This window comes from Macaca thibetana, chromosome 4 (assembly GCF_024542745.1).
Source record: "Macaca thibetana thibetana isolate TM-01 chromosome 4, ASM2454274v1, whole genome shotgun sequence".
NCBI classification, from domain to species: Eukaryota; Metazoa; Chordata; class Mammalia; order Primates; family Cercopithecidae; genus Macaca; species Macaca thibetana.
The window spans coordinates 28,054,170-28,077,306 of record NC_065581.1 but is presented as its reverse complement, the minus strand read 5'-3'; the positions used below and the strand labels follow the sequence as shown (position 1 = coordinate 28,077,306).

Below are 23,137 nucleotides of genomic sequence, written 5' to 3'. Positions count from 1 at the left end.
ACTTTGGGAGGCCAAGGTGGGCAGATCACGAGGTCAGGAGATCAAGACCATCCTGGCCAACATGGTGAAACCCCGTCTCTACTAAAAATACAAAAGTTAGCTGGACATGGCAGCACGTGCCTGTAATCCCAGCTACTCGGGAGGCTGAGGCAGGAGAATTGCTTGAACCAGGATGTCGGAGGTTGCAGTGAGCCAAGATCGTGCCACTGCACTCCAGCCTGGCCACAGAGCGAGACTGTGTCTCAAAAAATAAATAAATGAACGCACAAAATAGTCAATTGAACAAATAAAGGATTTCCCATGTCTGACACAAAATTTGACATAGAGAAAAGTACTACAGTTCAACATTTTCACAGATAATTTTTAACATTGTTACAATAGTCCTTGAAACTAAATGTCTGATTTTTAAAAGTATTAATTATTTAATAACTTCATTACATATATCAGATTTACTTCGGGAGGGTACAACAGCATGTACAATTATTTTTCTATGTCTTATTAATGTCTGCACTATGTCCATTTTATGTGCCTTAATCTGACAGATCAGCATTGTGTTCCAAGTAGAAATGTGCAACAAATCTCCGAAAATCCAAGGGGTCTAGGGAAGCACCTGGGTTACAGGCTCTGTGTAGTTGCCATGCATTGTTCATGGCTACATCAATCATGTAGCTTACCAAAATTGAGTACCATTTCTTGCTTCTTATCCTCACCCGATACTTTGAAATAATTTGATCCATTTTAGCTACACCTTCCTTGCATTCATCATACACTTTTACTATGGATGGTTGACTTATCTGAGGGATTTCCTCATCATCAGCATCACAATAACTTATCTCATTGACTGGTTCTATGCCCACAGCATTGGAGCACAGACTGATAATGCCATCCCCATACCAACGACATAAAATTATCTCATTGTTTTCTTCTACTTGGAAATCAAAATACCCTCTCTTCATTTTTTTCATATGTTCTACATTCATAAGGGGACATTTTTCGGTCCTGTTCTCACGAATTGTTCCTGTTGCCCTCACCCCCTTCTTCTTCAAGGCTGACAACAATTTGATACTGGTAAAGAAGCTATCAAAACACAGGTGATAGGGATACTGACCTCTCTCTAAAAGAACATCAGCAAAGTTCATTACTAGATTTCCACCTAACCCAAGGTCAGGATCCTCATCTACCTTCATAGTTGATTGTTCTTGATAGGGCTCAAACCAAACCAGATAACCCTGTGTGGTTGTACCACACCAAATTTTATATCCAATTCTAACAGGCTTTCCATTCAGGAATTGGTCACTATCAAAGCATTCACACATTGACTTATCAAAGCAATAGTATTCTTCCAAGGGAGCATACAAGAGGAAATTTTTATTCATTTGTTTTATGAGAGGTCTCAACTTTGTAAACTTATCTTTTTGATCTAGGTGGCCATTATCTGCAAAGTGCAGGTTTGAGAAAATCAATTCAAATCTGTCCCTTCTGATTGCATCTCTAACCAGGTTCTGATTGGTGTCAGAGATTTCCCAATACATTCCCCTTCTAGGATGCCTCATAAATCCACTCAAAAGTAGGACACCAAACACACACCTCATTTCCTGAACTGTGACTTCCAAGCTGACATTTTTCTGAGAAGCATAATTATTGGTTTCATTGACAATTAAGTTGAATGTTTCATCATCAAAAAATAATTCAAAAAGCTCTACTGGATTCAACTTTTCACTCTTGAGATTCAAAAGTCCAGAATCTAGTGCTGACCAGCTTGGAAAGTTGGGTTTAATGTCTCTTTTGGTCCAACTCTTTTCTGGGAAACAAGACACCTTTAACTTCTTTTGAGCAGGCTGGATCTCAGGCTCATTATCTTTTTCCACATCTGAGTCACCAGAGAATGAGAGACCTTGGAGCAGTTCACTCACTCGAGCTTTGTCTTTTCTTCTCCCTTTTCGGGTAATGTCTCCTGCAGCATATTCCAAGGATGAGATGTGCATCCGGGCCCACAAATCACCTGGGTGACGGTCCTTCAGAGTGTTCAAATGTGTAACTGTCCTTTCAGCAGGGATAGGAGTACTACAAGGAATCTGGGGTGCACACTCTCTGGGAAAGAAAAAAAGAACATGTTATAAAAATCCTCAATCATATTCTCTCACACATGATAAATCTGCTGAAGCTTAAATCTTTCGTGGCTTGGGGTGGGGAGGAGATACTTATTTCTCTTTTTTTCCATGGGAAGGACTTTGGCTAGATTGAACATTTCTAGCCTCTCTCTACCTCTTACTCCTCAGAATGGAACTAACTGTTGAGCCTGGGAGAAAGAACTGGGTATCCTTGGTACACCCCTCTCTCTGTCCTCTTTAGGAGCAGGATGCAGACATCCCATGCTCCTTGGTGCCCCAAGTTGCATTGAGAAGACCTATGCAGAGGGACATCTGCTACATTCCTCCTCTGCCAGTACAAGCCTATTTAGCTCTGCCTTTAAGCCGTTTTTATCTGTTCTAACTTCTGTCAGTAAGAAACTGAGGTTTCCAGAACCATCTATTTTACTCCTGCGACCCTGTCAATTGGTTCTGAACCTGAACACGAAACAAAGGTTATTATTTACCAGGTCTCCTCACACCTCTCACAGAATTTCTGAATATGGAAGGACTTAGCCCCTGCTAGTTCTATATTCATCTGATGGACATACTACTCTGGGGAAGAACAAATGAAACTCAACTCTCAACTCATTGCACTTGGACTGATTTTTATCAGGTCTACAAGGAAGTAAGCTAAAGTTACAAAGATGAAATTTTTTTTTTTTTTTTTTGAGACAGAATCTAGCTCTGTCACCCAGGCTGGAGTGCAGTGGCATGATTTCAGCTCACTGCCACCTCCGCCTCCCAGGTTCAAGCGATTCTCCTGCCTCAGCCTCCCGAGTAGCTGGGACTACAGGCACGTGCCACCATGCCCAGCTAATTTTTGTATTTTTAGTACAGACAGGGTTTCACTGTGTTGGCCAGGCTGGTCTCAAACTCCTGACCTCGTGATCCACTCACCTTGGCCTCCCAAAGTGCTGGGATTACAAGTGTGAGCCACTGCGCCTGGCTGAAAAGTATTATTTTACACAAACTTTTTAATTTTTAGATATGTGCATTCCTTGATCACACTGAGTCTTTCTACTGTTGACATCTAAACTCTAATAGCTACAGTGCATTAAGCCCAATATTGTGAGGGAAGGAAATGGGAGTGAGAAATGGGAAAAAAGAGTGAGCTAAGAAAGTGGGGTGGAGGTGAGGGAGGGGGACTCAAAGCAGGGCAGGGGGCTAGACCTTTGATACCATGGTTAAGCTATTGCACCAAACCTGAAATAGCCTACCTTCAGACTTTTTGTTATATGAATATCTTTATTCTTATAGGCACTGTGAATTACCTGATAGTTGCCTGATAATAAATGTACCTCACAGACACAACAACAGATTCCTATTCTCCAGTTGTATAACTCTGCTCTTAGTTACTGAACATCATTTCTCTTCCTTTAGCGGAGGCTGGCTCAGTCTTCACTAATCTTAATGCAAAATTTCACTTCTCTTCTTAAGCTTTAAGACATTTCTACTTTAGCTGAGATTTAGCTCCCAGTTTCTCTAAGTTGAACAAATGTCAATAAGGAAAATTCATACCCCCTTCTCCGCTCTTTAGCCAAGTATCCCACCTTGCTTCCTCTCTCTTTTCTCAAGTCTCTGAGGACCAAATGGCCTCACCAGAAGCCAACCCTCTGCTTGTGATTTGCTCCCTCTCTTTCTGCAATCCTGAGAAGCCTTGGAATGTTGGGCATTCCCGAGGCTTCTCCACCTTGTTCCATTTCTTCAGAAGTTTCTTGATTTGCATAGAAGTATGTGTTACAAGTTCATTCATTCCCACAACCAGCACTTATGAAGTGCCCACCACTGTCATTCATTTCCACTTCATCAGCTAACTTTCCTTTTGACCTATACCTTGTTCAGCTCTAATGGCGGTTGAAAATACAGGTTAATTTTCCCTTATCTGAAATGCTTGGGGCCAGAAGATTTTTGAATGTTGGATTTTTTCAGATTTTGGAATATTTGCATTATACCAGTTGGGCATCCCTAACCAAAGATCCGAAATCCAAAACGCTCCAATGAGCATTTCCTTTGAGCATCATGCTGGTGCTCAAAACAGCTCAGATTTTGGAACATTTCAGATTTGGAATGCTCAAGCTGTACCCTGCTTGTCCTCTTCTGCTCTGACATTTCTTTCTTAACTGTCATGGCAGCTTCATCTGTAGCCCTCACTCTTGTTAAATCATCTGCCTTCTGGCTTCTCTATAGCTCCACAGAAATGTAAGGGAGCCCAGGGAAGGGTAATCAAGGACAGACTGGATGAGGATAGGCTTCTCAGAGGCAACTGAGTGTCAACTGAAGGTTTTGTATATTTATTGCATATTGAACATTTTGAATAGGTCACTTTCTTGGCATGGACCTTCTATGACCACACAAGTGAGTGGCAGTCATCATATCTTATTCCAGGGAAGCAGGCTTTTGACCAATTGGTTTCTCTGATTCCATTCCAGTTTCTTATATCTGTAGGATTTGATTCACTGAGGACCATGGACACTCACCTGTTGGGCTTTCCTGAGGCTTCTCCACTTTGTTCCATTTCTTCAGAAGTTTCTTGCTTTGCATTAAACAATGTATCTTTAGTTACAATTTCTTCAGCTAAAATATAGTATTAATGATTTAAATGTCATCTGTTCTGTTAATTAAAAAAAAAAAAAAAAAAAAAAAACTTCCAAGGTAGGGAACAGATGTGCCAAATCAAACAAACAAAAAATCATATTGGTGTTTCAAGGGTGCACAGTTTCAGCAATCCTACAAAATGTGGCATGGGATGGGAAAATGGTAAGAAAGGTTAATTAAGGCAACAAAGCCCAGCTGGACAGAGATCCCAACAGGGCAGAGCACATTTCAAGAAAATTAGGCTGGGTGCTTTGGAAGGCTGAGGTGGGAGGACTGCTTCAGGCCAGGAGTTCAAGACCAGCCTGGGTAACAAAGCAAGCCTCCGTGTCTACAGAAAATTACCTGGGTGTAGCCCCAGCTGTTTAGAAGGCTGAAGTGGGAAGACTGCTTGAGCCCAGGAGTTTGAGACTGCAGTGAACTATCATCATGCCACTATGCTCTAGCATGGGCAACAGAGTGAGACCCCATCTCTAAAAAAAACTAAAAAAGTAAAATAAACATGAACCGTAGTGTTCTTAGAGAGTGAAGACGACCTCCTCTGAGGTAAAGACAAGATCAGACAGAGGTGTTCGTGGGGCTTCCAAGTATGAAGGGATATCTGAAAGACAAGTTATATGGAATCCTCGATAGGGAAGAAAAAAGGGGAAAAGGATACAAAGGAGTCACTGAAGGAAACAGGGAACTCGAAGGGATGATCAGAGAAGATAACCACAAGAATCAGTAAGCTGATTAGCAACAGAAGAAAATGTGATTGGGAAGGATGCAAGGTGATAAGGCCTAGGAGAAGTCTGGAGGCACAGGCTAGAAGAAGGGAATGGAAGGTTGTGGAAGGAAACGTGGGCTCCCAAGGGCCAAGCCGGGGTGAGTGAAGGGAAAATGAGAGTCCAGACAGGGGTCCAGTCAGAGGCCTGGCCTTACTCATCAGACTGAGGCTTGTAACTGTCTTCTGAGCTGAGTTCCCACAGAGGTTCCTCCGAGCCAGACTCAGATGTGGCCACTTCTCTGTAGCAAGGGCCTGGGCTGTTTCTTCCTCAGTCTTCACCAATGTCTAAAAAGTCAAAAGAAGAAAATAGCCTCTTTGTTTTCACATGGTTAAGGAATCCAGTTGTGAAGGGTTTGAATACCACACTGCAGACCAATAGTTCCAGCCCCTCAGGGCATTAAGTAAATTTGTGGGAATCTTTCTGGTTATAACAATGAAGTCCACCACCACTCCAAGCCAATGCCATTCAGAGGGTGACGCCAGAGATGCTAGACATCTTGCAATATGTGGGACAGTCCCACACTACAAATAATTCTTCCACATCCTGCGGACTTTTGAGTGTCCTCCTGAATCAAACCTACAATCAATATAAATCAGCTGCACTGAAACATAGGAATCCTAAGAGTTTTTATAGGATGACACTGAAAAAAAAATCAAGTGATTCAAGAAAGTTAGAGAAGGAAGCTTACATAGATTAAAGACATTGTCACAAAAGTTGACTCACTTAGATTATTCTACACAGTTTTACAGCATTTTCTATGTATTTGGTTGAACAGCACTTCAATATAATATTGCAGTTATAACAAACACAATTAAACTGACTACAAATACATAATGGAGTTTTCAGACTCCTTTAAACAGACTTGGAATCTAACGTAAATGCAGAAATCTCACTAAATTTCATGAACAAAGATTGTTTAAAAACATTTCAAAGCTAGTAATGATATTTAGGCTAGAAAAATCACACACTGAAATTATTTATTTTGGAAACTGTCTGAGATTTTCTATCTCTCTGACACTGTTCCAAAGGGCTACCACATGGTTTCATAAACCTCTTGATTTTCTCTCATTTTCCAATCTACTTTCTCTTTCTTGTTGCCTGAAAAAGGATACAGTGCCAGTCTTTTACAGAATGAATGTCCGTTTTGACAAGGAGGGGGTTTCAAGACAGAAGATATTTTCTCTTTAACTCATCATCACCGTATCCCAAACTACAAACAGATAATTATTTTGATAATAAAAGGCAAAGCCCACCTCATTTAAACATAGGCATACCTCAGAGATATTGCAGGTCCAGACCGCCACAATAAAGCAAGCCACATAAATTTCTTGGCTTTCGAGTGCATGTGAAAGTTATGTTTACACTATACTATGTAGTCTATTAATTGTAGATAAGCATTATATCTAAAAAAAGTATATATCTTAATTTAAAAATACTTTATTGCTAAAAAATGCTAATAAGCATCTGAGCCTTCAGAGAGTTATAATCTTTTTGCTGGTAGAGGGCCTTCCTGCGATGTTGGAGGCTGCTGACTAGTGTGGTGGTTGCTGAAGGTTTCGGTGGCTGTGGCAATTTCTTAAAATAAGACAACAGTAACGTTGGCCACCTTGCTTGACTCTTCTTTCACAAAAGATTTCTGTGTAGCATGCGATGTTGTTTGATAGCATTTTACCCACAGTAGAACATCTTTCAAAATTGTAGTCAATCATCTCAAACCTGCTGCTGCTTTATCAACTAAGTTTATTTAATATTCTAAATCCTTTGTTGTCATTTCAACAATGCTTCACCAGGAGTAGATTCAATTTCAAACCATTTTCTTTGCTCATCCATAAGAAGTAACTTATCTGTTCAAGTTTTATCATGAGATGGTAGCAATCAGTCACATCTTCAGGTTCCACTTCTAATACCAGTCCTTTCCACCACATCTGCAGCTACATTATCCACTGAAGTCCTAAATCTCTCAAAGACAACCATGAGTGTTGGAACCAATTTCTTCCAAACTCCTGTTAATGTTGGTATTTTTACCTCCTCCCTTGAATCACAAATGTTCTTACTGGCATCTAGAATGATGAATCCTTTTCAGAAGGTTTTTAATTTACTTTGCCCAGATCCATCACTATCTATGGAATCACTATCTATGGCAGCTATAGCCTTACAAAATGTATTTCTCAAAAAATAAGACTTGAAAGTCAAAATTACTCCTTGATCCATGGGTTACAGAATGTGTATTGTACTGGAAGGCTTGAAAACATTAATTTTCCTTGTACCTGTCCTTCAGAGCTCTTGTGTGACTAGGTGCTCTGTGAATAAGCAGTAATATTTTCAAAGAATTTTTTTTTTAGTACTATGTCTCAAGAGTAGGCTTAAAATATTCAGTAAACTATGCTGTAAACAGATGTGCTATCATCTAGGCTTTGTTGTTCCATTTCTAGAGCACAGACAGAGTAGGTTTAGCCTAATTCTTATGGACCCTAGGATTTTCAGAATGATAAATGAGCACTGGCTTCAACTTTAAAGTCGCCAACTGCATAAGCCCCTAACAAGTCAGCCTGTCCTTTGAAGCTTTGAAGCCAGGCATTGACTTCTCCTCTCTAGCAATCAAAGTCTTAGATGGCATCTTATTCTAATATAAGGTTGTTTCATCTACACTGAAAATCTGTTGTTTAGCGTAGCCATCTCATTAGTGATTTTAGCTAGATTTGAATAACCTGCTGCAGCATCTACATCAGCACTTGTTGCTGATGCATTTTATGGAGATGGCTTCTTCCTTACACCTCATGAACCAACCTCTGCTAGCTTCCAATTCTTCTTCCATAGCTTCCTCACCTCTCTCAGCCTTCACAGAATTGAAGAGAGTAAGAGATGTGCTCCGGATTAGCCTTTGGCTTAAGGCAATGCTGCGTCTGGTGTGATCTTCTATCCAAACCACTCAAACTTTTTCCATATCAGCGAAAAGTTTTTTGCTTTCTTATCATCTGTATATTCACCAGCACTTTTCATTTCCTTCAAGAACATTTCCTTTGCATTCACAACTTGCCTGTTTGGCACAAGAGGCCTCCTAGCTTTTGGCCTATCTCAGCTTTCAACATGCCTTCCTTACTATGCTTAATCACTTCTAGCTTTTGATTTAACTAACTGAGAGACATGTGACTCTTCTTTTCACTTGAACATATAGAGGTCACTGTAGTAGTAGTATTATAAATGGTTTCATTTCAATATTATTGTGTCTCAGGACATAGCAAGGACCAAGGAAAGGAAAAGAGATGGGGGAACAGCTGGTCAATGGAGCAGTCAGGACACATACAATGTTTATCGATTAGGTTTGCCACCTTAAATGGGCATGGTTTGTGGCACACCAAAACAAATTCAATAGCAACATAAAAAATAACTGATCACAGATCACCATGACAGATATAAAAATAAAGTTTGAAACACTGCAAGAATTACCAAAATGTGACATACAGACACAAAGTAAGCACACGCTGTTAGAAAAAATGGTGCTGACAGACTTGTTCCACAGAGTCATCACAAACTTTCAATACTGCAAAGCACAATAAAGTGAAACACAATAAAGTGAAACACAATAAAGGAGGTATATCTGTAATATCACACCTCCTTATTTTCTCCCTTTTTATCTGTCCACAATTTGTTTTGTAACTTATATTGCTTTCCTACAGCTCTCGTAACAAAGTACCACAACCTCAATAGCAGAAAACAACAGAATTATATTCTCTCATGGCTCTGGAGGCTAGAAATCCAAAATCAATATATCAGCAGGGCCATGTTATCTTTGAGAGATCTATGGGAGGCCGGGTGCGGTGGTTCATGCCTGTAATCCCAGCACTTCGGGAGGCCAAGGTGGGCGGATCACTAGGTCAGGAGATAAGACCATCCTGGCCAACACGGTGAAACCCTGTCTCTACTAAAAATACAAAAATTAGCTGGGCATGGTGGTGCGTGCCTTTAATCTCAGCTATTTTAGAGCTGAGGCAGGAGAATCGCTTGAACCAGGGAGTCGGAGGTTGCAGTGAGCTGAGATCACGCCACTGCACTCCAGCCTGGCAACAGAGCAAGACTCTGTCTCAAAAAGAAAAAAAAGAAAAGAAAAGAAAAGAAAAGAAAACAAAGTTCTATGAGATAATTTTCCATGTCTCTCTCCAAGTTTTTAGTGTTTGTCAGTAATTCTTAGTGTTCCTCGGCTTGCAGATGTGTTACACAAATCTTTGCCTCAGTCATTACATGGCATTCTCCCTGTGTGTGTTTTCACTTGGGCATTTTTCTTTCTTTTTTTTTCAACCCCTTGGTAAATTTGCAAATACGGACTTCTTATAAGAATACGAGTCATTAGATTTAGGGCTCATGACATGAATTTTTTTTCTGATTTTTGTGAAGAATGTCATTGGTATTTTGATAGTGATTACACTGAATCTGTAAATTGTTTTGGGAAGTAATTTTAATAATATAAATTCTAATAATTTATATTATTTTAACAATATAAATTCTTCCAATCCATGAGCATGAAATATCTTTCCATTGTTTTTGTGTCCTCTTCAATTTGTTCCATGAGAGTTTTAGTTTTCCTTATATGTCTTTCACTCCTTTAGTATTTAAATACTAAATTATAAATTATAAAATACTAAAAAATATTAAATACCTAGGGAATTTAAACACTAAATTTAACTTAATTTGGTGTTTAAATTTTTAGTATTTAAATTCCCTAAGTATTTTACATTTTTTGTAGCTATTGTAAATGCGATTATTTTCTTGATTTCTATTTCAGATTGCTCACTACTGGAGTATATAAATGCTACTAATTTTTGAGTGTTGATTTTTTATCCTGCAACTTTACTTAGTTTATCAGCACTAACAGTTTTTTTTGGTGTAGTCTTCAGGTTTTTCTAGGTATAAGATTATATCATCTGCAAACAGACTAACCTGACTTTTTGCTATCCAGTTTGGATGCCATTTATTTCTTTCTCTTGTGTAACTGCTCTGGCCAGGACTTTGGGTATTATGTTGAACAACAGTGGTGAGAGTGGGCATCCTTGTCTTGTTCCAGTCCTTAGAGAAAAGGCCTTCAGTTTGATGTTAGCTGTGGGTTTGTCACATACGGCCCTAATTTTGACGTATGTTCCTTTTATACCAATTTTGACAAGGGTTTTTATCAAAAAGCAATGAATTTTATCAAATGCTTTTCAGCATCTATTGAAATAATAATATGGTTTTTGTTCCTGATATTAATGTGATATATCACATTTATTGATTGGCATATGTTGAATCATCCTTGCATCCCTGGAGTGAATCCCACTTGATCATGGTGAATGATCTTTTTAATGTGTTGTTGAATTCAGTTTGCTTGTGTTTCACTGAGAATTTTTGCACCTATGCTCATCAGTGATATTGGTCTGTAGTTTTCTTTTTATCTTGTATCCTAGTCTGGTTTTAGTGTCAGGGTAATCCTGGCCTCCTAGAATGAATTTGGAAGTAGTACCTCTTCTTCTTCTTCTTTTTTTTTTTTTTTTTTGAAGAGTTTGAATAGGATTGGTATCAGTTCTTTTTTAAATGTTTAGAATTTGGCAGGGAAGCCAACAGCTCCTGGGCTTTTCTTTGAAAAAGTTTTCTTTGAAAACTTTTTGTTACAGATTCTATCTCATTACTTGTTATTGGTTTGCTGAGGTTTTCTATTTCTTCATGGTCCAATCTTAGTAGTTGGCATGTATCTAGGAATTTATCCATTTCTTCTAGGTTTTCAAATTTATTGTCATATAGTTGTTCATAATAGTCTCTAATAGTTCTTTGTATTTCTGAGGTCTCAGCTGTTACGTCTTTTTCATTTCTGATTTTATTCATTTGGGTCTTCTCCTTTTTTGTTTGTCTAGCTAAAGGCTTGATTTTGTTTACCTTTTCGAAAAATCCAACTTCTTGTTTCACTGTTCTTCTGGGTTTTTCTTTTTTTTTTTGGTCTCAATTTCAGTTATTTCTGCTCTAATCCTTATTATTTGTTTCCTTCTACTAATTTCGGGTTTGGTCAGTTGTTGCTCTTCTAGTTCCTTGAGGTGTATCATTAGGTTGTTCATTTGATGTATTTTTACTTTTTTAATATAGGTGTTTATTGCTATAAATTTCCTTCTTAGTACTGCTTTTGCTGTATCCCACAAATTTTGTTATGTCACATTTTCTATTTTCATTAGTTTCAAGACATTTTTAGATTTCCTTTTTAATTTCTTCCCTGACAAATTAGTTGTTCAGAAGCATGCTATTTAATTTCCATGCGTTTATGTAGTTTCCAAGGTTTTTCTTGTTATTGCTTTCTAGTTTTATTCCACTGTGATTAGAAAAGATACTTGATATGATTTATAGTTTTAAAAAATTTGTTCAGATTTGTTTGTGGCCTAAGATATGGTTTATTCTTAAGAATGTTCCACGTGCTGATGAAAAGAATGTGCATTCTGTAGCAGGTGAGTGACATGTTCAGTAAATATCAGTTAGGCTCATTAGATCTAGTATGTAGTTTAATTCCACTGTTTCTTTGTTGACTTTCTATCTGGATGATGTGTCAATTACTGAGAATGGGGTAATTAAAATCTCCTACTATTATTGTATCGCAGTCTAGCTCTCCTTTTAGATCTATTAATGTTTTCTTTATATACTGGGGAGCTCTGGTGTTACATACATAGGTATTTATAATTATTATATACAGCCGGGCACGGTGTCTCATGCCTGTAATCCCAGCACTTTGGGAGGTCAAGGTGGGCAGACTGCTTGGGGCCAGAAGTTCAAGGCCATCCTGGGCAACATGGTAAAAACCCAGGTGTATAAAAAATACAAAGAATTATCCAGGCATGGTGGCACACACCTGTGGTCCCAGCTACTTGGGAGGCTGAGGTGGGAGCATCACTTGAGCTCGGGAGACAGAGGTTGCAGTGAGCTGAGATGATACCACTGCACTCCAGCCTCAGTGAAAGCGAGACCCTATCTCAAACAACAACAACAACAACAACAACAACAACAACAACAACAACAACAGCAAAAACCCTCTGTGGCTAAGTGATTTTCTCTTATAGTATGCCTTCATTTGTTGCTATTTTTAGTGTGTTTATTATAGGTTTTTGCATTGCGGTTATCATGAGGCTTACAAAGAAGACCTTTAGATATAATAAGTTATTTTAAAGAGATGACAACTTATCTTAGATCCCAAATACAAGAGTAGAAACAAAGGCAGAAACACACAGAAAAAAATTATATGCTTTAATTCCATTCCTCTAGATTTTGACTTTTTACTGTCTCAATTTATATCTTTATATTACCTATCTCTTGACAGGTTGCTAGCTATTATTGTTTGTTTTGTTTTAAAGATATGGTCTTACTCTGTCTCCTGTCTCCAGGTACAGCGTCAGGGTCTTACCATGTTGCCCAGGCTGGTCTCAAACTCCTTGTCTCAAGTGATCCTCCCACTTCGGCCTCCCAAAGAACTGGGTTTACAGGCATGAGCCACTGTGTCCAGTCCTATTATTGTTTTTGATAGGTATGTCTTGGGACTTCACAGTACAGTTGTGAGTATATTGTATGCTACTATTATAGTAATAAAGTATTCTAGGTTTGTCCATGTACTTAATTTTATCAGTGACTTTTATGCCTTCAAAAGTTTTCTTTTTGCATATTAGTCTTCTTTCCTTTTAGATTAAGAATTATTTAGCATTTCTTGTAAGATGTGTCTGGTGGTGGTGTACTCTCTCAGCTTTTGTTTGTCTAGGAAACGCTTTCTCCATCATAAATGAAAGATAATTCTGTTGGGTACAATATTCTTGAATGTCAGTTTTTTTCTTGGAGTACTTTGAAAACGTCATTCCACCTTCTCCTGGCCTATATGATTGCCATTGAGAAGTCTGTTGCCAGATGAGGTGCAGCGTTTGTTTCTTTTCTCTTGCTGTTTTTAAGATCCTCTCTTTTTCCTTGAGAGTTGAGAGTTTGATTATTATATGCCTTGTAGTAATCTTAATTGGGATGATTCTGTTCAGTGTTCTCAGATCTTCCTGTACCTGGACATTTATATCTTTCTCAAGTTTTGTGAAGATTTTTGTTATTATTTCTCTATTTTTTTTAATTTATTTTAATTTTTTGAGATGGAGTCTTGCTCTTGTTGCCCAGGCTGGAGTGCAATGGCATGATCTTAGCTCACGGCAACCTCCATCTCCCAGGTTCAAGCGCTTCTCCTGCCTCAGTCTCCCAAGTAGCTGGGATTACAGGTGCCTGCCACCACACCTGGATAATTTTTTTTTTGTATTTTTTGTAGAGACAGGGTTTTGCCATGTTGGCCAGGCTGGTCTCGAACTCCTGACCTCGCGATCCACCCGCCTCAGCCTCCCAAAGTGTTGGGATTACAGGCGTGAGCCATCGCGCCCGGCCTATTCTTTCTTTTAATAGATACAGGGTCTTGCTGTGTTACTCAGGCTGGTCTCGAACTCCTGGCCTCAAGCAATCCTCCTGCCATGGCCTCCCAAAGTGCTGGGATTACAGGTGAGAGTCACTGCACCTGGCCTATTGTTATTTCTTTGAATAAGCTTTCTATTCTTGCTCTTGCTCAGATCCAAGAGCAGGCTGTTTAAAGGATGGCTGCCTCTAACGTTTGGTCCCCTTGCACACACTTGATTCTCCATCATTCCACTTTCTGTCATGAGCTAAAGCAGCATGAGATCCTCACCAGACAGGCTGATGATCTTGGACTTCCCAGGTTGCTGAACTTTGAGCTAAACAAACCTCTTTTTAAAATAAATTACCCATTCTCAGGAATTCTGTTATCAGCAACACAAAATGGACTAAGACAGAGTCTATTTCCAAATCAGGTCACATTCACAGGTACTTGGGGTTAGGATTTTCACATATCTTTTAGAGGGACATAATTCAATTTATAACATCTAAGCCCTACTTCAATTAAGGGCCCCACTTTGTCTAGTCTTGTATTATCTGACTCAATACTAGTTTCATTCCACTGTCCACCTACACCATTGCCCTTTGATTTTCTTGGACTTCTGATCTTATTCCTCCTTCATTTGAACTTACTAATGATACTTCAGTGCAAACACCTATGTTATTTCCTAGTTATAATCACGTGAAGCACTTGCATTTTGAAACACTACTTTTTTTTTTAATACTTTATGTTCTAGGGTACATGGTAGGTTTGTTACATATGTACACATGTGCCATGTTGGTGTGCTGTACCCATTAACTCGTTATTTACATTAGATATATCTCCTAATGCTATCCCTCCCCCCTCCCCCTACCCCACAACAGGCCCCGGTGTGCGATGCTCCCCTTCCTGTGTCCAAGTGTTCTCATTGTTCAATTCCTACCTACTGAAACGCTACTTTTAAAATAAGTAACTTTTTTGTTTCTACATTATACCATTATATTACATTTAAGGGAATTATGTTGATTTTCAGAATGTGCATGAGTACGTTTTATTTTCTAGACACTTCTTCTCAGGAAGTATTTGTTAATAATAGGAGGCACTGGGTCTGATAGAATTAAAAATCAATTAGAAGCCATAGAAGAGGACTGAGCAAGTGTCTTGAGGAAACTGATGTGGCAGCGATATTAAGAGGACTTAAATGAGAGACTTATTTATTTATTTTTTTTGTAAATGAATGACTAGGAAAATGAATGAACCACTGATAAGAAAAAAAAAAAAAAAAAAAACAGAGTCCATTTTGTGAAGAAGATGTTAAGTATTACCTTGGATATATAGAATTTCCATTATTATCACCAAGCATTAATTGCATATGTGCTGAATATAAAGTAGTGTGAGAAAGGGCCCTTGTTCTAAAGCTGGGGAGATAAACCAGAGACTTCAAAAGAGAAAATATCAGTTACTCAACATCAAATGAGTGGAGCACTTTCTGAAACCAGGAGCCTCACTCCACCCCTCACTCCCATGCCTTGAGATTTGGACATGCCTCCTAAACAATGAAATGAGACAATGGCATGTAATCAATACAAGCTCCTTGAATGATGCAACACACTTTGTGATATTCTGTGACAAGGTGAAGGCAGAGGCACTATGCCACCTGAATGGCTCTCGGGATGATGAGTGTGAGCCAAGAGAAGGGCAAGGAACATGGAATGAAGGAGAAAGACCACTACTGACATTCCTACAAGCTTGGGCATCCTACTTACCTGGGACCTGACTGGGTTAAACACAGGCACTGCAGCCTTGTCTCTGGGGCTTTTTTCCTGGAGATGAGCTGATCCGTGGGGAACAGGCCCTGTAGAGGGAGAAGGTAAGAGTCCTAAATGAGACATGATGGCTTTCAGGGTACCCTTTTTGGAGACTCAGCCTTTTCCCCCAAATGTTATGTTTGTGAAACATTCAAGAACTAAGATGTAGATTTTACTGTGTGAGAAAGAGCATCACAACTGCTTTCATTCTGTCAGAAATTCTAAAATTCTACAGCTTTAGGGTCTCTCACGCAAAAAATGGAGTGGGATTTATGAACTCATAAGGTGTTTTATAGTCATTCACTTTTACATAAAGAAAAAATAAAAATCATAGATAAAAATAAAGGGGAGGAAGAAGCTGGTGATAAAGGAAGGATCAAGGAGAGAACACAGAGGCAAAAGAAAGGATGTGGAGAGTAGAGAGATGAGACAGAGGGGAAACAGGAAAGCAGAAGAAAGGAAGATAAAGAGACAGAAAAATAAAGATATTAAAAAAAAGTAGAGAAGAGATGTTAGCCATGAACTAGAAAAACTGTTAGGAGGTACTGATCCCAAAGAACCAACAATAATCAAAACGGCGATGATGACTGCACAATGCCAGCCACTGTGCTGTTACTTTAAAAGATTATTTCCAATCCTCAAAATGATCAAGAGGGTCCAAATTATTGCTGCCAAAATCCTAGGCACACTCAGAAGAATCACAGCTGAGTGCAGAGTACACACAGAGATCAAACAGATAATTGTTGACTAATTGAATGGTCTATTAAATGACTTGCCTAGGTCACACAGTTGGCAGTTGGCAGATGGCAGAGTACAAAATTATCAAATGAAGAGCACATGTGGTAATTCTAACCCAAAATATAAAACAGAACATCACTTTTCTTCGCTCTGCTTTTCTTTGCTTCCGTAATGGACCACTATGGAATCTTTTTATTGCTGTTGTTTCATTTCTAGAAGGAATAAAGTTTGCTGGAAAAAAAACAGCCTTGCCCCAATTCACTTTTACTATTATATGTACTTGTCCACAACACATACATACTAAATAAACCAGCTTAAAAAGCACAGTGTAAAATAAAGCAGGTCTTTAAAAGTTTGTCCAGATACAGGGTTAGACAAAAAAATAAAACTTGATGTTGGTCAAAGGGTACAAACTTGCAGTTATAAGATGAATAAGCTCTGAAGACCTATGTACAGAATGGCCACTATAGTTAATAATAATGTATTATATATTTGAAATTTCATGAGAGTAGATCTTAGGAATTCTTACCACAGACACATAAAAGGTAACTGTGAGATACGTAACTGTGAGATTAGCTTGTGGTAATCATTTCACAATGTATACAAACTTGAGGACAAGAAGGCTGTGCAAGTGTCAGTGGCCAGTTCCCAGTGTCCTCACTAAACTCACTCTAGCACTCACCACTCACTTCTTGGGGGTTCTCTTGAGGAAGCGGTGGAGGTTCACACTTCAGAGTGGTTACCCCAGGCAGGAGCTGGAGGCTCGGACATTCCAAAGAGACTCCTTGATATTCTGTCACCACTGGGCACATGTCCTGTCCCTGAATATAGACAGAGGCCTGGAAACAAAAGATTTATTTTGAAAAGGCATGCATATATGGACTGCATGCTAAGAGCCAGGCACTGTTCTATATGCTGAAGATACAGCAGCAAACAAAGCAGAAAAGATAGGCAAAGGACCCCAGCCCATAAAAACAAAAACAACAAACAAGTGGATGTTTAAACTAGCTGGTCAAAGTTTAATGAGGAACAGGATATGTACACCAACTCAAAATGTCTCCCACAGATTACTTAGTAATTACATAGGGGGAAATGGTAACTTTCTAGTGGAGAAATTTGACAGGTACCACTGTAACCGCATCAGTAATGGGACAAATCATCACTACGCACCTCCTGAAGTGATGCACTGAGAACACAACATTACCTCTGTGGTATTCTAGTCAAAATGTGCAGCCTGAATCTGACCACGAGAAATTATAGGACAAACTCAAATTGAGGGATATTCTCCAAAAAAACTAGCTGTACTATTCAAATAACAATGTCATGACAAAGAAAGACAGCAGCTACTCCAGATTCACAAAGACTAGAGATATGGCAACTAACTGCAATATGTGATGCTGGCTCGTATCCTGAATCAGAGGAAAATTATCATAAAGAACATTATTAGGATAACATGGCAAAATATGAATAAAGACTAAGGTTATATGACAGTATCATAATTTTAATTTCCCTAAACCTGATTTTTGTATTCTGGTTATACAACAGAATGTCTTCACTCTTCAGAAATCCACACTGAATGGCCGGGTGCAGTGGCTCACGCCTGTAATCCCAACACTTTGGGAGACCAAGGCAGCATGATAACTTGAGGCCAGGCGTTCAAGATCAGCCTGGGCAATACAGCAAGACCCTACCCCCTCTACAAAAAATTAAAGATAAATTAGCCAGGCATGGTGGCACACACCTGTAGCCTCATCTACTCAGAAGCCTGAGGTGGGAGGATTGCTTGAGCCTTCCACCATTGCAGTTCAAGACCGCAATGAGGCTATGATTGTACCACTGCACTCCAGCCTGGGCAACAGTGAGGTAAAGGGATATAGTGTTTGCAACTAACTCTCAAATGGTTTGAGGAAAAAAAAAAGATACTGTATGTGTGTATGTATGTATGTGCGTGTATACATGTACATATGCATATTGGGGGGGATGCACTTCCTTGCACAAGTGTGTACACAACAGTGGGACTTCATGAAACAGATGTTAACAACTGGCAAATCTGGATGAAGTTTACAGGAGTTCTTTATTCTTCTAATACTTCTATAAATTAGAAGTTATTTCAAAATAAAAAGCTAAACATCAACTGATACATGTCCCCCTGTTCTTCTCCCGCACCACCACACACATTTTCTTCCCACCTGTTGTCCTGTGTCTCCACTTCCTGTCTCCAGATTCTCCAGCACGGTCACTGCCTCCTCTCCACTCTCCAGAGGATATGTCTTCACACAGGGCTGGAGCTCCTTGGGCAGGATGGTCAGGAACTGCTCCAGCACCAGCAGTTCCATTATCTGTTCCTTGGTGTGCATCTCGGGTCTCAGCCATTGATGACAAAGTTCTCGGAGTTGGGCCAGAGCTTCCCGGGGTCCATGAGCCTCCTGGTAGCAGAACTGCCGAAAGCGCAGGCGGTAAATCTCCTGAGTGTAGGAGCTGCTCTCCTGTGAGTTGCACACCTGCTCCCAGGTGGGATCTTCCTCCTTCACTTTCACAAGGCCATCTTCATTTTCAGGAGCAGAGCCTGGCAAAGCTTCATACATGTTGAGTTTAGAGGCTAAAGCTTCACTTAGCTTGGGGGTCTGTGTTCAGAAATAGAGATCTGAGGCATAAGAATTGATCAGCAACACACAAATTCTAAGACCTTCAAAACTGTATGTAATCTACTTATATTTTTGTACCCACTGTAGGTAATGCTCAAAAGCTGAGCCTGCTTCCTTCTATTTATCAGTGAAATGAATCAGAAGTATATTTTGAACTAGTACTAAAGGGTCTGAGTCCAGAGGTAAGGGATGTAGGATATGAGGGAAGAAGCGTTAGCAATAAGAACGCTCAAGTAGCTTGCACTTTAGCTGGGGAGAAGGGATCATTTTACCCATTGAGGAGGCAGATGGCTGCCTTCATGGGCAAATAATACAGTCTCAAAGGTCATCTATATCTGTGTAACTCTCACTGAATATTCCACTTTAAATGTAGGTGTAATAGACTGTTTCCAAAGTCTCCCATCCTCAAATACCTTTTGTGATGAGATTTTGCCACTGTTCTCATCAAGGGGTGGAGTCTATTTTTCCTTCCCTTGAATCTGTTCTGGCCTATGACTTGCTTTGACCAATGGAATATGGCAGAAATGACATTGTAAGAGAGAGAGTGCTGCTGTAGCTCTTGGTTCACTGCCATAAGACTGCCATGCTGTGAGAGGCCCAAGCTAGCTAGACAGAGGTCATGTGGATGAGAACCAAAATGACCAAGCTAAAACCCAGCCGGGCCTAGTGCTCAAATAATTCACCAGCTGAACGCAGCTCTATTAGTAACTCCAGGTGAGACCAGTAGAACTACCCAGTCAACCTGCAGAATCCTGAGGAACAATAAGCTGAGCTTGTTTTCAGCCACTAAGTTTAGAGTTTGATTTTTGATGCAACAACACATAACTGAAACAGTAGAAATGCATCAAGTTCTTTTCTTCCCTCTCTTCATTTTTTCCTTTGTGATCTCCTTAGTCACACTTTCAATATATCTCTGTTCCCAAGAAGACTCAAATCTTTGGCTCCAGCTTGCTTTTTGCACTCCAAACCCACATCTTGAAATGCCAGCAGCTGTGGGCTTCTCCTGCACTATAATTTCAACAGATCTCAAACTAAGATCAGAGTTCCTCAAAGCTGCATTCACTCTGTATTTCTCCATTTCTACTGGCATCACCATCTTCTTCCATGCATTCAGTCTTTTAAACAGCCTCTATATACAATCAGTGAATCAAGTCAATTCTTAAAAATGCCTCTTGCAGCCATTCTTTCCTTATTATTTTACTATCATTTTCATTCACTGTCACAATAATGTTATGGTATTCCTGCCCAATTCCCCGCTTCTATGGTCACTGGATTAATATTCCCTAAAGCACAATTCTGACCATATTCAACATACCTTACACACACATAAACACATACAAAGTTTTCATTAAACTCGTTGAAGTAAACTCAAACTCCCCAGGATCTAATCTTTACTGGATTTTGCTGATTTGTTTGTCACTCAATAAACATTTGTGGAGCATCTCATTGTTTTCCAGGCATAAAGCTAACTCTGGAATAAAAGACTTAGTTCCTACTTTCAAGAAAGCCATGGTCTTCCCAAATTCCTTATCTCACTGCCATGCTAAGTACTCAATTTTTTTTCCACCCACTCTATACAGTCAGGACCCCCCTTCTAAGGGTAAAATCCCAAGGGCCAGCGCAAATGTTCTATGTGAAACCTTCCCTGGCCACCCCTAACCCTAACATATAGACAGGAAAAGTAAGCCACACAGGTAGAGATGGGTGTTCCCATGGAAAACTGCTCCCAACCTTCATCTCCTCCATCTCGTATTACAGATCACCCAGCCCATCCCCACCAGGGTTCTTGAGGACAGGAGTTTATCTCTGCATAGACTCTACAAGCCCGGCACGTACCTGGTATTCAACAAATACTGATGGACTTCTTCACAAATGCACGTAAAGCACCTGAGATGCCAGCAGCCAGCACCCTCAGGCGCACCCCAGAATGTATTTTTCTGAGATTACACCCAGCATCTAGCACCGCGCCAGGCACTGAATACCTGCGTGTCTAATTGTTGGTTAATGGACCAAAAGTTCAGGAACGCGCACAACAAAGACGTAGCCGACCTCGTGAAAGGCTCCCGAGGGAGCGCAGAGGCCCGGGGCTGCCCAGTCGAGAGCGCCGGTTTCCCCAGAGCCCAAACCGTGCTACTGGCGGGCTGGCGGGGCTGATGGGTGTCGCCGGCGCCTCCGGCAGCTGGGCCGGCACAAAAGCTTCTCCACTCGCCGCGCCCGCAGCCGAGTGGCGGAGTCTGGCGGGTTCCTTGCCTCTCTAGGAGCACGGCCGCTCGTCTCTCTGGTGATCCGGGAGGACCCCCACTGCCACCTCCCGCCCCGCCCAGGTCGCTCTCCGCTGCCGGACCTCAGGCCCATCCGGACGGTGCAAGCACGCCCCACATTTATGTACATCATTTCAATAAAAAACCAACAGAGTGGTAAATGTCTGTCTTCGGGGTCATCACTGGTTAGGAGGCGAAACAGATCAATTAAAAGACCATTATAGTAAGCTGTACAAATTATTTTAAGTATACATAATATACGTACAATAAAAAAGTCAAGTTGCAGAAGGACCATAAAACGAAAAGTGTCCCACTCTTTAGAGTTAACCATTGTATTTTGTGCATATTTATCTAGGACACTACCTGTCACACAGTAGCACGTAATAAACATTTTGTTTAGTGAATAAGCATTTATACATTTAAAAACACTTATGGTATCATAATGTAATTTTGCACCTTAGCTCTTTTCGGTTAAGACAGCTTGGAGATCTTCACAGATCAGCTTATTCTTTAACAGCTAAGTAATATTGTATGGGTGTTCCATAATTTACTTAACTATCCTATTGATGCATACTTAGGTTATATTTTTTCTTTAAAAGCCATGCTAGAGGGAACATCATTCAATACCTTTACATTCTTTTAAGAATGTATTTCTAGGATAAATGCCACATATTAGAACTGATCAGCCAAAGGACATATGCATTTAAAATGTTGATATGCAAGTTCCCTATTTGATTTTTAAGGGCACTTCTGTTTAAGAGTAAAAGGAGACTTTAGTAGAAAAATCAGTAAAGGATATGAATGTCACTATACACAAAACAAGGTAAGTGACAAATTAACATGTGAAAAGATGTTCAATAGTAAAAATATAAAACACTCTTTTAAAAACAGACCCATTATTTATTCATTTACCCACTGAGTTTTGGCAATTATGAATAAAGCTGCTATAAACATCTGTTTATAAGAAAACAAGAAAAAAGAAAAACAAGAAAAAAATGAAAAAAATGAGCTATCGAGGCATGAAAAGACATGGAGAAAATTTTAGTGCATACTAGAAAGTGAAAGAATCCAATCTGAAAAGCTACATATTGTACGATTTCAACAACAAGTTGAGTATCCCTTATCTGAAATGCTTGGGGCCAGAAGTGTTTCCAATTTCAGATTTTGGAATATACACATACATTATGAAATATCTTAGGGATGAGGCCCAAGTCTAAACATGAAATTCATTTGTTTCATATATACCTTACTCACATAGAGCTAATTTTATGCAGTTTAAATAATTCTGTACATGAAACAAAGTCTTTTTTTTGAGATTGAGTCTTGCTCTGTTGCCCAGACTGGAGTGCAGAGGCACAATTTTGACTCACCGCAACCTCCGCCTCCGAGGTTCAAGCAATTCTCGTGCCTCAGCCTCCCGAGCAGCTGGGACTACAGGTGCGTGCCACCACACCCGGCTAATTTTTATATTTTTAGCAAAGATGGGGTTTAGCCATGTTGGCCAGGCTGGTCTCAAACACCTGACCTCAGGTGAGGAGCCTTGGCCTCCCAAAGTGCTGGAATTACGGGCTTGAGCCGCTGTGCCTGGCCGAAACAGTCTTGACTGCATTTTGTCTATGACCTGTCACATGAGGTCAGGTGTGAAATTTTGCACTTGTGGCATCATATTGGTGCTGAAAAGTTTCACATTGTAATGTGTTTTGGATTTTCAGATTGGGGTACTCCACCTGTATACATGACATCCTGGAAAAGGCAACACTATAAAGACTGTAGAAAGGTCAGTGGTT

General features: G+C 39.8%; 1 protein-coding gene across 3 annotated transcripts; it reads right to left on the bottom strand.

Moving 5' to 3' along the window:
- Window positions 1-274: 274 nt before the first annotated feature.
- On the bottom strand, window positions 275-21,286 carry PGBD1 (piggyBac transposable element derived 1). 3 transcript variants are annotated; one of them, XM_050788390.1, is made up of 7 exons: window positions 20,926-21,286; window positions 18,634-19,068; window positions 17,127-17,283; window positions 15,665-15,753; window positions 5,646-5,775; window positions 4,610-4,706; window positions 275-2,091 (listed from the first exon to the last, which is right to left on the bottom strand). In XM_050788390.1, the coding sequence occupies exons 2-7, from the start codon at window positions 19,027-19,029 to the stop codon at window positions 531-533; spliced, it is 2,430 nt and encodes an 809-aa protein (XP_050644347.1). In that variant the 5' UTR covers window positions 19,030-19,068; window positions 20,926-21,286; the 3' UTR covers window positions 275-530. The 3 variants fall into 3 exon arrangements, with proteins under 3 accessions (XP_050644347.1, XP_050644346.1, XP_050644348.1); XM_050788389.1 differs by having other exon boundaries at window positions 18,634-19,088; window positions 20,926-21,284; XM_050788391.1 differs by lacking the exons at window positions 275-2,091; window positions 4,610-4,706; window positions 20,926-21,286 and adding an exon at window positions 4,759-5,325 and having other exon boundaries at window positions 18,634-20,889.
- Between the last annotated feature and the right edge of the window lie 1,851 nt (window positions 21,287-23,137).

Coding starts and splice junctions, on each gene's coding strand:
- PGBD1 (XM_050788390.1), bottom strand. CDS start 19,029: ATGTATGAAGCTTTGCCAGGCTCTGCTCCTGAAAATGAAGATGGCCTT. Junction 5,776..15,664: donor TTAACCCAGTCAGGTCCCAG/GTAAGTAGGATG, acceptor TTGACTTTTTAG/ACATTGGTGAAGACTGAGGA. Junction 2,092..4,609: donor GCCTCAGGAAAGCCCAACAG/GTGAGTGTCCAT, acceptor TTTCTTTCCCAG/AGAGTGTGCACCCCAGATTC.